Raw genomic sequence first — 18116 nt, forward strand, 5'->3', positions numbered from 1 at the left:
CTCTCTCTCTCTCTCTCTCTCTCTCCCCCCCCCCCCCTTTCTCTCTCCCTCCCTCAAAAAAAAAAAAAAAAAAAAAAAAGAAAACTTGATTGGAGAGCTGCCATTTATTAAACTATGTTCTATTTAATCTCATTTTAACTTAAACACATCATCTCATTTCACAGTATATAAATAATGCCATTTTATCTTTAAACCAACTTATTATATCCAATTTCACAGATAAGAAAATCGAAGTTCAGAGAGGTTAGGAAATTGTCCTTTGCTTTTATACAGCTAGGAAACAGTGGGGTCAAGTTTGAAACCCATTTCGCCCATCTCCAGAATCCTAGAATGCAGCTTTTTAGCATTTTATGTGGCCCAATATGTCTGTGAAGTAAATTAGCTTTGTTTGTATTCATGTCAATCAAATGGATTTCCTTTTTAGTTCTAAGCCATTTCACAACATTTTGTAAACACCTTTTCCAGACTTAGAAACTGCAAACACACACAACCAAGTGAAGGAAATATTAGCCTTATAATTTCAGATAAGGAAATAGAAACTCAGAGAGCTCAAGTAATTTGTTCATTGCCACACAGCCCATCAATGATGGATGGGAATCTTAACCTGGCCAGTCTGATTTCCCTTCTCCTGTTCCCAGACATGTTGCTAACTTTAATAGGTTATTTTTCTAAGGGTCTGATGTTTCCCAAAAAGAAAAATATGGAGTATCATCTAACCTTACCCTATAAACTCTCTTGGGGTACACATACACACACACACACAAAATACGCATGCATATATACACATATGCACATATAAGTGTGAGTGTATGTATGTGTGTGCATAAGAAATATTCAAAAATAATATTCCAGAGGATATGAACTGTATTTCTCTGCTATGCAGTGGATGGCATAGTAGTAAATCAAGCCACCTTTTGCACGTCTGTGCTTTTGATTATTTCGGGTACTATGTGACCTGATTTTTCGTCAGTCCGGAAGGTGAAACAGCTGTAATTCGCGAAGAAAAGCACATCAAACATCACCATCAACCTTACTCTTTCTTCCTGCAAAAGGCAGCTGGCTCGTATCACAAACATGTAAAGCGTATCTATCTTTAGAGAGAGAGAGCACGCTATCTAAGGAACGGGCAACATGTGTGCCTGCCATTATCACAGGTAGGTTTCATAGCAGTGTGCCTGGAAGTGGGTACATGGCAGGCAGTGAAGACGAGGGGAAGCCAACACGGCTCTGCTCACAGACACGGCTCCTAACACTTGGTGCCTAAAATGAGGTAAAAAGCGTTCACCTCCGGAATAGGATAAATTACCCCTTCAGAAGCCATCAGTTTGGGTAAGCCCAGGTTTTCAAGTGTGTTCCATTTAACAGCAACTCCAAGGGGTTTGGCTGATTTCAATGCAGAATGTCAAATCTACCGTTTGCTTGGGCACTTGTCTTTACCTGAACTCTGCAGGTGACCAAGTAGACAGAGGGAAGAGTTTTGGGATTTTTGTTTCTGATCTATTTAGAATGGAGGGCCACTGAGATCCCACCATGCCTGTGTGTGCATTTAAAAAGGTGGCCCTGCCCCATCCTGCAGGGAGGGAACTCCCTGGTATATGAATCTGCCCTCACCTGCCCCTTGGCTGGACACAACCTGGATATAATTTGTAGCCCTGATCATGGAGTTAGCCTGGCTCCTGGAAGTTTGTCAGGGGGAGTGGAGGTGCCTATCTGAGGAACCGCAGAGCTCATAGTTCTTCCTCAGCTGATTCATTTAATGAAGACCAAATCATTACAGAAGTTCCAAAGGCCAACAATACTTCTATCATAATAGACTTAAAATTCATAAGCATAATGTTCAGCAGCCATGCTTGAATTTTTTCAGATGTTATTATGTTCCAAAACCGGTTTAGCGTTTAAAGCCTTCAGTGTTTCGATGCTCACACTTTATTGTAATTATTCAACTGTCTTTCTCACCTAGAATGTCAGCTCTGGGAAGGTAGTGATAGTGGACGCCTTGCCACTGTCCCCCCAGCACGATGTCTAATACATAGCAACCACTAATACATATGTTTTGACTGAATGAAGGAATTTCTTTACGTATTTTTCTTTTGGACCTTGAAACAAAAGGAACAAACATACAAAGAGCGATGAGCAATTAATAACCACTTTTATTACTTAATTTTTATAACAAAAGATTTTTGTTTTCAATTATCTTCTTCCCTTCGTATTTCCTAGGGCCATTTTGTTTTGTTTTGTTTCACAGGAGCATCAAGGTGTGTATTCCCTGGCATACTTGCCCAGTCCCCAAGTCAACGCCTACTTTCTTTGGAAGATGTCACCCTTTGCCTTAGAGTCTATAAGATTCCCTTCCCTACAATGTGGGACTGAGATGAATTGTAGACAGTCTCTTTGAGTGAATAAAATTGCAACATGCAAAGCCTGGAGCTGACACTTCACTATGTGCTCAGAGAACTGTGGTCCAGACAGGGAGAGGGAGAGAAGGGGAGTGAGAGAGAGAGGGGAAGAGAGAGAAGCAGATATGCAAAGAAAAGCAGAGGCAAAAGTAAGAGAGAGGCATAAAGGAAGTCTTGGCCATCCAGGATCTCAGTCAGTCCCATCCAGAGGCCTAGGAGAGTTGCTGTCTTTAGGTTTCCTTGAGATATTCCTATAACCTTAATATAAATGGCTCCCTCTACGGCTTAAGCCAGGTTAAGGTGGGCCAATCCCTAACAAATGGATCCTATATTTTAAATGGAAGCCAATGAGGCATCATTTTAAATGCACAGATAACTCCCAGGAGATGTAGAGCAGTGCATGCAAAAAAAACAAAAAAACAAAAACAAAAACAAAAACTGAGTATTTTCAATGGACCTTCCTTAATTTTTCCAGATGAGGCCAGAGCATGTATCAGGGCCATGCATCCCAATGGCCGTAACCACACAGAGGCGACCTGGAGAAAAGACCCTCGGGTTAGTTTGACAACTTGAAAAGAATAAATGGAATGGCAGAGTTTAGTGAACGGGTCCTTGCCAAAAGAGAACACTGCATATCCAACTACCGTAGGCATGGGAACTGAGCACAAAGCCTTGAGAGCGTTGTTTCTCACAGTAAGGTCCTGGGTAAGAACCTCATCTCAGACTCCGTAGGTCAAAATAGCTTGCTACTCAGGATGTAGTATGAAGCCGTGAGGCAGTGATATAACTTGGGAAGGCGGTAGAAAGGAGGAGTCTTTCCCACTCCCTTGACCTGAATCAGAATCTGTATTCTAACAAGATGCCCCATTGATTCGATACTCATTAAAGGGTGAACTTTGTTCTATGTCATTAGTTCTCAGGTGGGTTGAACATGGGAATCACCCAAGTGACTTACCCATGTTACTCTGGTCTGACCTCTACCCCCCTCCCAGAGGTTCTGACTTTGGAGAGTTTGACTCTAGGCTTGGAGAGTGACCTGAGCACCATAATCTGAAAGAAGATTAATTTTGATTTGGGAGAGCAGGACCCCAAAGAGAAAGAAAACTATACTTCTTTGTAAGTTCCAGGTAGAACTGGTTTAGAAAAAAATCACAAGATAGACCATGGGGGACCAGGACATACAGTTTATAAAATGAGCTATAGGATTTGGAACGCATGCCACCCAATAGCCTCAGGGTGGGGGAACACTGCTATTTCCCAGGCAAAACCTAAGAAGACTAAAACTCCATTAGGCTGGAGTAATAAGGTGTCTTGGTGATAACTTAGCAATGGCTAAAGGAATAATCCAGGGGGATAAACAATCTCAGAAACCTGAAAACCTAACCTGTAAATGTCTGGGTCCTAACCATAGCATGGAAGCACATGCTAAGAACGGACCAGAAGAGGCCAGAATAGAATAAGGATTCATGACCCATGGAACTTTCGAGCAGTGGCCACTACAGAGGCCATGGTATTAACCACAGAAACTTGAGCACTGCGTGAAAGGCCAGGAGAGACTGAATTATCCTTCAGGCAGAAGCTAGTAAAAACAGATGATGCATTTGGGCCGGATGTCCCTTTCCTAGTCCCTGGACAACAGGCACGCCCTTTGCCACTCCCTTCCTTGAAAGAGTGGCCTCAGAGACAGGAAAGGAGAAAGTCTTGAATCTAAGTGAACATCTGCTCAACTGATTCCTGAATTATGCCTGTGGATTTCAAGTCCATCGTAGTGGTGAAGAGAATGTAGTTATTACCCCCCAGTAGGGTTTTGCCTCTGCACAGGTCTCTGGGGACTTGGCGTCACTCTAAGAATTCTTTGACTGTCATTCTTTTGTAAAGAGATGGGGGTCAAGGAAAATGTTCTAGGATCATGAATCACAAGACATCCACATTTCCATTCGAGAGGCAGAACCGGGACCAGAACCCAAGTCTACTAAGAAGATGTACAGTTGCACACCGAACGCCTCGAGATCATCTCGAGGGATAAGAATCCAATTAGTGGCATGAATGGTCCTGCCTTAGTGAAGGACATTTACTTTACAGATAGATACACAGACTGCATTAACCTCATTAATTAGTATTAATTGAATCAGCCTCAGTAGGTACGGTTAACGAATGGCTTCAAATGACCTTTTTCCGATTGTTAAGAAGGGATAAAAGAAGACATAATTAAGAGGTGACTAGTTGCCAACATCTGCCTACTTTAGCTTCTCTCTTCCCTGTCTGCCTCCTCTTTCCCCGCTCCCTCAACCCTCCACCCACCCCCAGAAGAAATATTCCTTGAGATAAAAATTGTCTTATGATCCTCTCCTTCCTGGCTTTTATTTAGGAGACTTGAAAGAAAGTTGATGAACTTCCTAGGCGCTCAATACATCCCTTATTTCCTTTACCTGGCGGAAGGTACAGCCACCTGTCTGTCAAGTTCCCTGGTACTAAGGTAAGAATATGACAAGCATAATGAATAGCAATAGCTTTCCAAAAATAACTCTTCTTCTAAGATTACAGCCTATGAGTTGAATTTCATGAACCATCCTGACATATTTTGGGAAGAAATCACATAAGGGACTAATTTTTGGATTATTTAAAATAGAATAGATTATGAATGACACCCTCCTCCCCCCAAAAAACCCCACTAACCTCATTGATTAGTATAGTATAACCTAAGAAAATAAACTTAACTAGACGCTCTTGAAATTGCTGAGGTAGGATGTATTCGTATACGGTATAAAACTAAATCTGCTTTGAGCCCATTAGAACGTCTTTGGTGGTGCCAGGAAAGATTTCTGGCAAATTTATGAGAAGATGATACAGTATCCTTTTTGCCTGATGCCAGAGGGGAAGAGAAAACGGAAGGATGGAATTAGTTATGTATGTTTAGGCAGTCAGTGTATTGGAATGTTGCCCCAAACCAGAAAAAAAAAACCCTCGACATATGGAAAGCACCCAATTAGCGTGAACGTGGTGGAATGAGACAGGTTTTAATAAATAGTTGAAGCTGTTGGTTAACTAGTAGTAATTTCTAAGTATTTGTTGAAACCGTTTTAAAATAACTAACATAAAAATGAAAATTGCATCATAAAACCAAGAAGGCTAATGCTCTCTGCTAAAAACCCTGGGATTCCCAAAACAATCCTTTAAGACAAACTGTGCCTTCCTCCGGCACGCACAAACCGTGAATTATCTCGCTGGGCAGTATAATTTCCACGAGCCCTCAGTCGGAGTGAAGTCACCAAGAACAGTTTACCATCTTTCTTATCAACCAGTTCCTTTTGCTTCACTTTGAAATACGCAATCTATTTTGAAAAACCCCAAAGGACGGCTAGAAAATACTTATGCTCCAAAAGCATGAGCTTGATGACAGAAATGTTGAGGCTCATGAGTTAATTAACAGGAGCTATGAGCTCAAAAGGGAATTACAGGGTTAAAATAAATTGCTCTAGCTGGCCCTGAGGCAAGTCTTCATCAACAGACAACAGCTTACTGAGGGGTTTCAAACGAAGACTTTTGTCGCAAGGTTGACAAAGTTTTACGTCCGGTGCGGGTTTTCAAAAGCCACCTTGCCTTTCTCACATTGTTTCTTGGCGGGAAGGGGAGTGTTTGTTTTGTCCGCCTTCCCTGTTTTGTCACTTGGGAATCATGGACAAAAGCCCGGGGCCATCTGTGGGTAAGCTTGGCCTTCCCCTTCAGGAGGGGAACCACTTTCACACGATGCACTGTCTCGAGAACGGGCTTCCTTCTGGGAAGTGGGCTCTCATGGGAAAAGAAAGAAACCCTTACCTGGGTAATCATTCTTGTCTATGTCTGAATCTCCTCTGAGAGTAAAGCCGAATCCAGAAGGGATGGTCTGGGAGGCCCACAATCCTTGCAGAATCTGGGACGCCTTGGTGTGTAAGCCATCCTTGTTCCCATTGTAAATGAGCACTTTGCCTCTTTGATCCTTGCCTGCAAAGGGTGCCCCGATGGCAATGTCTACAAACGGACACACATAAACATATTTTTTAAGTCAGGAAGAATGTTTGAGACGTGGAATGAAGTGCAGTCGAAGAGCCGTAACGTAAAATCCAAAGGGCTTATTAAGCTTTTCCATGAAAATTTCATAATACTGCAGCAACCATAAGTTATTCGTTTGCCTTTCATCCATCCTGCAAATATTTATCGAGCGACTGCTATGTGTTGGACGCAGCAGTTGTGACAGCAAATCAGATGCTGCTTTTCGAACATTCATATTCTAGCGCAGGTAGTAGACAATTTGAATAAAGAAGCAATCAAGGAAATATGGAAAGTGACAAACTCTATGCAGAAGAACCAAAAATATTAATGTGATGGAGAACGGTTGTTATTTTTACGTATCTTTTTAAAAATATTTATTTTGAGAGAGAGAGAGCATGAGGGAGCGTGAGAGGGGGAGAGAAAGAGGGAGAGAGAGAATCCCAAGCAGACTCCATGCTGTGAGCTCAGAGCCCAACGCAGGGCTTGATCTCACGAACTGTGAGATCATGGCCTGAGCTGAAATCAAGAGTAGGTTGCTTAACCAACTGAGCCACCCAGGCGCTCTGTCAGGTTATTATTTTTAGATTAGGGGATCAGGCAAAGTGTCATTAAGGCTCACGTTGAAATGGAAATCTAAGGACAAGATGAAACCAACCATGTGAAATCGGAGGGGAGAGCGCTCCAGGCAGAAAGAACTGGTGTGCAAAGGTCGAAGGTTGGAAAGCACTTGGCCCATCGGAGGATCAAGGCAGAGGATGGTCTACATGGGAACTTAGCAACAAGCCACAGGGAGGGCTGGGTCCCATCACTAGGCTGAGTAGAACAGGAGAGACACCTTTGCAGGGTACTTACGAGTTTCTTGTTAAAAGGAAAAAAAACAATCTCTTTCACAGAGATTATCTAATGTAATGATTACATCGCCCCATGAGGTAGGCAGGACCCATTTTACAGTAGAGGATACAGAGAAACCCGGAAAGGACCCTACCACTCGACTCCCACTTAAATATGGCACTGAATGAAAGTTAACTTCCACACATTGTGTCCATCAGAATTGTTCTAAACAATACACACAAGGGGCGCCTGGGTGGCTCAGTCGGTTAAGCGTCCAACTCTTGATTTCTGCTCAGGTCATGATCTCATGGTTCGTGGGATCGAGCCCCGCCTCAGGCTTTGTGCTGACAGCGGGAGCCTGCTTGGGATTCTCTCTCTCTTTCTCACAAAATAAATACATAAATTTAAAAAACATAAAACACTCAAATATTTAGTTTTACATAAAAAAAGAGCACCAATAACACAATAACATAATAGCTCGCCACGGCGGGTGACAATTATGTATCCCCATTTTGTCATTTATTTCTCTTTGCTCCTAAGTTTGACAAGACTAAGTAAATCGTGAGTGGATTTTGACTACATAACAAGGATTATCATTCCAGCTTCACTTAACAGGTAAGGATAAACTATCCCAAATCTCAGATTGTTGTGGAAAATGAAGATCGCATCATGTGGCAGGTGCAAAGGGACCCTTCTTTCACTTCCTCTAGGTCCATCCACATCGGCCCTGTGTTTCATCCCAGTCTGGCATTATTTTGCCCACTTAAAAAAAGTTTATTTATTTTGAGACACACACACACACACACACACACACACACACACACACACACACACAGCATGAGCAGGGAAGGAGCAGAGAGAGGGAGAGAGAGAATTCCAAGTCTCGCTGTTGCCACAGAGCCCAAGACGGGGCTCGAACTCACGAACCGTGAGATCATGACCTGTGCAGAGTCAGTCACTTAACCGACCAAGCCACCCAGGTGCCCCTATTTTACCCAGTTTATACATCAGTGACATCAGAGGCAGAACACGCTTTCTGCCATTAAAAATGCTTCTCTTACCTTTTAAAAATATCACGAAGGGTTTGAGAAAAAAAAAAAGATACATAGAGGAAAATATGGTGATAAGGATGACTCAACAGATAATGTAGCAAAATAAATATATTTTGCGTGGTGCCCAGGGATAGGGCAGGTTTTGAAAGCAGCTCATCAGTTAAAGATAAACTTGTCTCTCTTTTTATTATTTTCCTGGAAACATGAACTTGTAATATGCATTTTTGTTTTATGGCACTTTAAAAATTAGTAACCATACAGTTCTGGGATGTCTTTTTTCTCAAAGAAAACTTAACCTTACAATACCCCTTGGCAAAGGTACTAATGAATACTGATCTGATGCAAACACTCCCTAGGCTATTTTGTTCGAGCAAATTCGAGCAAGCTTTGTGTGAGCTTGCATGTTTTTCTGAGGAAAGGGTACTTGCAAGGGATTCATAAATTCCTACTTTAAAGAATCATAATCCTAAACCAAGAATTTAACACTACTGCAAACACTGAAGTTGCTTTAAGCTGAAATTTACCGACCAATTAAAATTCAGCAAAGCCTATATGTAACTCAAATGGGTTAATCACAAGGCATCATTCTTCTTCATATATCAGCATGCATTTCTTTGTCTTGACTGTACATATGGAAGATTCTTTAGTTTTCTTTGAGTCATTAACTCCAAATATTAATTTAAAAAATAATAGCTGCCTTTATTTAGAGCTGATATATGACAACTTAACTTTAAATTGTCTTGAGATTTCTTTAATAGTTCATAAAAAATCAATAATAGGCGCACTGAGTGGCTCAGTCTGTTAAGCGGCTGACTTTGGCTCACGTCATGATCTCACGGTTTACGGGCTCGAGACCCGCGTCAGGCTCTGTGCTGATAGCTTGGAGCCTGGAGCCTGGAGCCTGCTTCAGATTCTGTGTCTCCCCCTCTCTCTCCCCCTTGCCCGCTCATGCTCTGTCTCTCTCTCAAAAATAAACAAACATTTAAAAATTTAAAAAATCAATAATAAGAACTTTACCCTGTATTTACACTGCTGTAAATACTTTTAAGACGTCATTGTTTCCTTCATGTAACAGTAACATGAATTACAACACATAAACAATTCCACGTATTGCTATAAATTACCATTGTATCCATCTTGGTTCAGGTCTCCTAAGTGTGCCACAGCACTACCGAATCTCCCGAAAACCTCGGTGCCCGCGAGGATCTGTGGGTCTCTGAAGACAAGAGCACTCACTTGCAAATACAGATAAACTTGCCCTACTTCCCTAGGGCTGGTCTCAAATTCACGTTCCATGAAGAGAGGGGCCCCAATCAATACATCATCCATTCTGCGGGGAACAAAGAGAGAGGTCAGAGCACCGACAGACGTGAGATTCCAGGGGGACATATTTTTTTAATGTTTATTTTTGATAGAACATGGGGTGAAGTGGGGGGAGGAAAAGACAGGGAGACACAGAATCCAAAGCGGGCTCCAGGCTCTGAGCTGTCAGCACAGAGCCCGATGCAGGGCTTGAACCCGCAGTCCATGAGATCATGACCTGAGCTGAAGTCGGGAGGTCTCCCAACCGACTGAGCCACCCAGGTGCTGCCCCCCCCCCGCCCCCCGCCCCCCGCCCGCCAGTGGATACATTTTTAACCAACTAGCTTAGTACATTTCCATTGGTATTTTTCCTTTCCCCAGGTACATTTTACAATCACCGTGTTTCTTTCATTGCTTTGTTATGTCTATGGGATAGAACGTTTGTTATGTCTATGGGATAGAACGTTATAGGAAAAGAAGACTTGTTACGCTGGGCTTTTAGACTGTGTTACAAATGACCACTTTAAGAAAACCAGATACTTCACCCTTTTCAAAAGATTTTTAGTGCATTTCCAGAAAATGTAGCTAGACAAGCAAAACATATCAAAAGGACCTAAAAAGGGTTTCTCTCAAAGTGGATTAGTGTTTGTCTACAACAACAGAATGATTCACATAAATTATGAAGTTTTCTTGCAGTAATAAGGTTTAACATAAATGTTGCCTTCTTCTTTCCTCTTGTTACTTCCACTTAAATAAAGCAGAGGGGCGCCTGGGTGGCTCAGTCAGTTAAGCATCCGACTTTGGTTCGGGTCATGATCTCGCGGTCCATGAGTTTGAGCCCCGTGTCGGGCTCTGTGCTGACAGCTGAGACTGGAGCCTGCTTTGGATTTTGTGTTTCCCTCACTCCGTGCCCCTCTTCCACTCATGCTCTGTCTTTATCTGTATCTCAAAAATAAATAAACATTAAAAAAAAATTTAAAAAAAGGCGGGGGGACGCCTGGGTGGCTTGGTTAAGCGTCCGACTTCAGCTCAGGTCATGATCTCACGGTTCATGAGTTCAAGCCCCATGTAGGACTCTGTGCTGACAGCTCAGAGCCTGGAGCCTGTTTCAGATTCTGTGTCTCCCTCTCTCTGACCCTCCCCCGTTCATGCTCTGTCTCTCTCTGTCTCAAAAATAAATAAAGCAGAGACCAGAGAGGGTTATAGTACTACCTAAAAAGATAGAAAACAAATTTTCATCCCAAATAGGACTTGATAGTTATTCTTTGTAAATGGAGATACACTAGCAGGAAATTAACAGATAATTTTTAAGGTTGAAAAAAATTCAAGAAACAAATACCTATGCGCATTATCTAGAGATAAAGATATAGCCCCCCAAGAGAACAAAATACAAAAGTGGTTAAAAGTGTTCCCTTCACAGAGCCAATGGGCATGAAGAAGAGTACAACAGAGCTACCTAAACTATTTCAGTTTTTAAGAACACATGAATACATTATTTTATTTTAGAAATCTTAGGAAAAGTCACGTCAGCCAAAATTCAAAATGTTATCTATACTAATGACCTCTGAAGATGCCCCGATCTTGGGAGAGGCAATAATCCAAAGAAAAATCTGCCTTTGGTTTTTATGCTGACATAGATTAGGCAACATGCAGAAACTTGCCAACTAAACTAAAAATATCACCATTCATCTAAAAGGCAGGAATGAGGGTGATCAGTTACTGAAAACCAAAAAGAAATCCTCCTTTAAGATAGGAGGCATCCGTAAGACATTGCAACTTCACTCTGACCGCCTCTTCAACTTCTCGCCTTCCCTGCAGTGGTCAACTAGTACCAAGGTTCAAGAGACATTCTGTGTAACAACTGTATTTAAGACATTGGGATAAATGACTCAAGGAATAGAGCGACAATTAGGTCAACCCCGGTCCTAATTAACTTACAAGTGAAATCAAATTGCCACTCATTTAACTACAGGCAAGGCAGGGTGGAAAAAAGCACACAAGTAATCCAAACGAAGTCCTAGAGATCCTGGGTAGGAGAGAGGGCTGGTACTTTGAGAGAGTTGAGCAATGCTCATGGGGGAGACGGCCTTAGACCTGAGTGGGATTCTGACAGGTGGCTCTAGAGGCAGGCTTTCCAGGTGACAGTACTCTGAGCCCAAAGCAGTGTCTCTGAGTGGAGTCAGGGTACAGAGAGCGATCCAGGTGGGCTCCGTGCTAGAGGGGTGCCAAAATTTTAATGGGAAAAGTAAAATATACAAAGAATTCTTAAAACTTAATAATATGAAATCACAGCAATAATAATAACAATAACATACAGTATGATACCATTATATATTACATAGCATATATTATTGTCATATATAACCAATATTATATGTATGGGATATACAATAGATTACATATGTTATCGTTGTTATATATAACCAATATTATATGTTTATGATATATAATAGAGCAATAAGAAAACAACGCAATTAAAAATGGGGCAAAAGATTTGAACAGACACATCATCAAAGAAGATTTACGGATGGCAAAGAGCACATAAAAAGATTCCCAATGTCAAATATCATTAGAGAATTGGAAATTAAAACAAAAATGAGATACTGCTACGAATCTATTAGAATGACTAACATCCAAAATACTGACAGCACCAAATGCTGGAAAAGAGTGAGGAGCGACAGGAACTCTCATTCATTGCCGGTGAGGACGAAAAATGGGACAGCCGCTTTGGAAGGCGGTACGGCAGTTTCTTACAAAACTAAGCACAGGTTTACCATATGATACAATCATCACACTCCTAGGTGGTCATGCATGTGAATTGAAAAAACTTAGGTCCAGAAAAAAAAACAAAACTTCCAATTGCCAAAAATTGGAAGCAACCAAGATATCCTTGGTTGCACTAATAACCTGTGGCACATCATATAACAGAATATTACTCATCAATAAAAAGAAATGAACTATTAAGCCACAAAATGACAGGGAGGAACTTTAAATGCATTTTGCTAAGTGAAAGAAGCTAGTCTCAAAAGCCTTCATACTGTATGATTCCATGTGTATAACATTCTGGAAAAGACAAAACTATAGAGACAGTAAAAACGAGTAGCAGTTGGCAGGAGTGAGGGGAGGGAGAGGAAGGACTAGATAGAGCACGGGGTGTTTTTGGGGCAATGAAAGTATTTTGTACGATACTGTAGGTGGATATGTGACATTATGCATTCGGCAAAACTCACAGAACGTAGAACCCAAAGAGTGAACTCTAATGTAAACCGCGCACTTTAGTTAATAATGTAACAATATTGTAACAAACGTACCACACCAATGCAAGAGGGTAATAACAGTGGAAACTGAGGGTGGAGAGGAGAGAGAATACATGTGACTCTTTAATTCCTACTCAATTTTTCCATAAACCCAAACTGCTCTAAAAAAAATAAGACCAAAAAAAAAAAAAAGATAATTGAAAAAGTAAGTTGAATCACATGATATGGGAAAAGCATGAGTTTTAACGTTCTCCTGATCTAGATTTAAAAGCCGGCTCTTTTAGTAACAAGCTGTGCCCTATTGAACAAGTTACATTTCCTCAAAAATGTGAATGTAGAAATAGGCTACATCATTGGATACATCACTGAAGATCTCTCTCGGTCTCTGTCTCTCTCTGTACGTCTCCTTCCAAATGTGCGTGCACACGTATATAGACAGGTCATACTATAGTAGTTTAATAAATGATAGGTATCATGAAGGCACTGGGTTAGGTGTTGAGGGAATACACAATATTTTTACATTATAGCAATGTAAACAGAAAGAGCTCTTGGTAAAAAAGAACAATGCATCTCCCCTCTCCCTCTCCTACCTTGTAGGAGTCAGAAACAAGGTGAAATGTAACTCTGGGATAGTCTGGGGCTCCCAGCTACTTCAAGAATAGGCTCTTACTTGTCTCCCAAGCAGGAGACCAATCGCAGGGAAAAGCAAGATGCACCTTGAGTGTTACTTGGCCGACTTGTAAGAAGGAAGGGGTGGGGAGGGGGTGGATGGGGGTGAGGACGGTTATAGATAGACCTGAGGAATGGCTATTATTTTTTCTTTTGTTTTTTAAAAACTTTATTTTAATTCCAGTAGAGTTAACATACATTGTTATATTAGTTTCAGGTGTACAACATAGTGACTCAACATTCTGTATGCACATCACCTTGTGCTCATCACAAGTGCCCTTCTGGAGGTGAGTGGGGGGATGGGTAAATAGGAATGGCTCTCATTTGGGTCGCACATTCCAAAACCTAAGTTGGATTACTATACTTAGGTAAAACGTTAAAAAGAATTTTGTTTAACTGGTTTTTATTTATTTTTGAGAGATAGAGCATGCGTGGGGGAGGGGCAGGGAGCCAGGGAGATACAGAATCGGAAGCAGGCTCCAAGCTCTAAGCTGTCAGCACAGAGCCCGACACGGGGCTCGAACCCACGAACCGTGAGGTCATGACCTGAGCTGAAGTCAGATGCTTAACCGACTAAGCCACTCAGGTGCCCCAAAACATCTTCTTAAAAATAGGACAAGCACATGGATTAAAAAAAAACAATTCCCATTGCTTGCCATCCTGCTGTGCTCCAAGACCAGAGGAGAGCAGGGATTGGGGGTATTGCCTTGATCTTCCCCCGCAGGTCTGTGGTTGCTTCTCTTTCTGTTATCATTATTGGCAGTAGGCAGGGCCATTCGCTAAACACCTAATTGTGTTGCTGCCTTGTGGTTCAAAAATGTCTCTACATTGGCAGAGTCACTGGTCTCTACTGCAGAGATGGAGTGGGGGCCATTTTCTCATTCTGTAAAGAAGGAACAAGCCATAAAATTGGCCCCCAAGGGTGCCAACATGATGCAGGACTGGCACGGTTGGTGCAGTGCCTTTCTCCCTGCCGACACAAGTTCTAGAAATGGGAAATTATTCACCGCATCATTGCGACAGACTAGCACACCCATGGAACCTTTGGATTCTTGGAAGTATTACGACAACCTTGATTTATTTTGTTAGAAATATATTCCCTAGATAGTTAAGTGTAAGTCTTCTAAAATGTTCAAATTGCCATAAAAACAGAGGAAGACATTTGTTTTTCATTTATAATTGTGTTTCTCATAAGGTTGAAAGACAATAACTGTGTTGGATTTAATTGGTACAATGTGCTTTATAGAATACTTTGCACTTAGTGTATTATTTTATTACAGCAATACTGCTTAAGAGCCACAATATATATTATCGTTTAGGCTGGTGTTTTTAAAGCTTGGTTGGCAACACATTAGTGGATTGCAAAATCAATTTTTAAAAACAAAACAGAAAACAACAGCAAATAGAGTGAACACATCACATGAGAATAAATATTGTTCCATGTAATTTTTGTTTCAGTTGTGTAGTGTGCTGGGCTGCAATGTCAAATGCATTTCTTATTATGGATTGTAAGGCAAAAAAACCCTGAAAAAAACCATCGCAGTAAGCTATGTGTGCTATTAGACTATTTCACAATTGGTTTTTGTCAAATCCTGGTTTTGAAAATGCCCCCCAATTCAAGTTTAAAGTTTTAAAATATCTATTAGTAAAGATATTTTTCAGTGACCTTCTAATACCTAGTTATGTAATAGGCTGGGTGCCATTCTAAGATATATATATTCTCTTAGAGATCTATATACGTATATATACATGTACACATATATATACATATACACGTATATATACACGTATATATATCTAAGCTATAGAGATAGAGATATATATCATATATATATGATATGTATATATCACCCAGCCTGTATTTTTTATCTTAAAACAATTAATGATGAGGAAATAATATCAATGATGAAGTTTTCACTAAAATCCACTCTTTCTGTTTGGGTCATGTTGGTGGTTTGTATGAGACCTAAATTATTATGTAAAGGCACTTTATAGAAGGATATATACACTAAATTTCACTTTATCCGAAATGTCTAATGTTTAAGCACAATTTTCTTTCAAATCTCTGGGTAGCATACACAGGTTTTATTTGTGTCTCTTTATGTTTAAATCCGCTCTGATAATATAACACAATGCAAGGCTCAATTTCTCATCCTTCACATGTTGTTTGGGACAGAGACACTATAACTATTTTCCTGAAAAGCAAAGCAAAAATACATTGAGAGAGAGAGAGAGAGAGAGAGAACCCACGAATGAGAATATTCAATACGAAGAGTCTATCTAGATTCAAGTTTTCAGAGTCAGATGGTGTTGTGTTGATTTAATATATGAACTTTTTATGTTTCTTTTTTCCCAATAGTAGATATTGCACATTAATTACCAGGATTAATGTTTTGAATGTGGTCATTTAGCAGAATGCAGATTAGCAGGCACTATTCTAGAGCTGATATCAACTGAATTGTTTTATGGTGGGCAAAAACTAACATTGCTTATCATTTACATTACAGAAATCAATTTCAATTTTCTTCTTTCTGCTTTAGTTTTCCAGATTTTCTACTTATGTCAATCATAATGATAAAACCCATGTGACAGAACATACTTGGACTAAATCTACGGCAAAAACATAGTTACCCAAAGCTGATTCCTTTCAAATACATCTTCTCTAAAATGTTCTCAAGTTAACGAACTGCTAAAACCTCTTTAAATTGAACTCCTTTAGGCCCCACAGAGATGAAAACACAACCCAATTGATTAAATTGTAATTCTGTAAGTTTCTGAAATAGTTTAAATATTGTAAGTTTCAAAAGCCGTAAGAAAAAAACTAATTTGGGGTGCCTGGGTGGCGCAGTCGGTTAAGCGTCCGACTTCAGCCGGGTCACGATCTCGCGGTCCGTGAGTTCGAGCCCCGCGTTGGGCTCTGGGCTGATGGCTCAGAGCCTGGAGCCTGCTTCCGGTTCTGTGTCTCCCTCTCTCTCTGCCCCTCCCCTGTTCATGCTCTGTCTCTCTCTGTCCCAAAAATAAATAAAAAACGTTGAAAAAAAAAAAACAAAAAAAACTAATTTGCTTGCTTAGGCTCAAGATGAAATATTCTGTCTCCCTTTGTTAAGTTTGTCCAGAAATTCCTAACAGTTTACATTGGCAGAGTTTATAGCTCTGGCTATCTTAAGATAACTAAACTAAAGTTAATTTCACCAGCTTGTTTATATTTTCAAAACAGTCACAGGCTTGATAATATCAACTACCAACCAGCATGCACACCACTGTTTGGTCTAAACTTTTGGAGTGCCCTCACAATACCTGGAGATTTTTTTTTAATTAAAAAAAAAACAATGGGGAAGATTTCCACCAAATTACTAATTTGGTCATCATTACTTAATGACACTGTCTTTTTTTTACCCCTGCTATCGAGTGTTGGAGGGACCTTGCATTTGTTGCATGGTGGGTACAGAAGATGATATATCCTGTCAGAGAATGTTCACGAGGGAGTCTGATACACAATAGTACTTAATTATCTCTTGGCTGGAGAAGGGAAAGTCTGGTTTAATATCACAGAACATGGGGAAGTCCTAACTTCTGAACCATGAACACTCAACTAGACAAGTGTTCTTCTTAATATCCTATTCTGAGTCACTGCATAACATCTACTCAGATCCAAGGTTTAAAAGAGGCAGGCCTTAAAAAAAAAAAGTCTTCTGGGAAACTAGAAATTTGGGTAAAAAATGGGAATTGCATCTCAGTTTTAGTATTGAACTTTGATGGGTGATTGATGCTCACTGATAATTCCTTGATCACTGACTGATAAATGCTGGGTAAGCTAGAAAGGGTTTTGTGAATTTCAAAAAAAAATATATATATATATATATACTTATAGACTGTAAAATTATTTATGAATCATTACTAATGACTCAGTAAAATGCAACAGACTAGTATGGCCACTTTGATATAACCATACGGACTGAATTTTCTTATATGCCATGCCACAAAAAACTATAACTGAATTTTTTATCATGAATCAGTTGTTTTTAGAATCACTAAAGGCAATCTTAAGGTTCATAGGGGAAAATAACTTTGAAATTAGGATTTTATACTTTTATAAAGTGGAAGTAAGACCTTATAAAAATAATGGAAATTAATAATATGCACACTTAACAAACAGGAATGTAGATTCTTACAAAAAATAGGGTAAAACATTTAAACACATATGTATGTTACTCTTCGACCACAACCCTTATTTAAGGTTACTGGAATCTATATGTATTCTATACATATATGTAAATCTGGATCAATATATGAGCAGAGAGTGCATCTATATGTTTTCACATATATATGTATATAGAGATAGTTAAATAGATCTATATATGTGTGTGTCTATACGTATAATCTGAAATAGTCAAATTCATGGAAGCAGAAAGTAGACCAGTGGTTACCAGAGGCGGGGATGGAGGCAAAGGGAGATGTTGGTCAAAGGATACAAAGTTGCAGTCATGTAGGATGTATGCTAGAGATCTAGCATAGCATGGTGAGTACAGTTAATAACACTGTTACTAGGAGTTTGCTAAGAGAGTGGATCTCTGGTGTTA

General features: G+C 40.2%; 1 protein-coding gene across 2 annotated transcripts in view; it reads right to left on the reverse strand.

Moving 5' to 3' along the window:
• The window catches only part of ITGA8 (integrin subunit alpha 8), a 188653-nt gene that overhangs the window by 104401 nt on the left and 66136 nt on the right, over positions 1-18116 (reverse strand). For both annotated transcript variants that reach the window (XM_049624653.1, XM_049624654.1), the window contains exons 12-13: positions 9433-9638; positions 6213-6404 (exon numbers count right to left, since the gene is read on the reverse strand). In XM_049624653.1, coding sequence (XP_049480610.1) covers positions 6213-6404; positions 9433-9638 — 398 coding nt within the window. The remainder of the gene's footprint in view (positions 1-6212; positions 6405-9432; positions 9639-18116) is intronic.

Source organism: Panthera uncia, chromosome B4 (genome assembly GCF_023721935.1).
Source record: "Panthera uncia isolate 11264 chromosome B4, Puncia_PCG_1.0, whole genome shotgun sequence".
Lineage (NCBI taxonomy): Eukaryota > Metazoa > Chordata > Mammalia > Carnivora > Felidae > Panthera > Panthera uncia.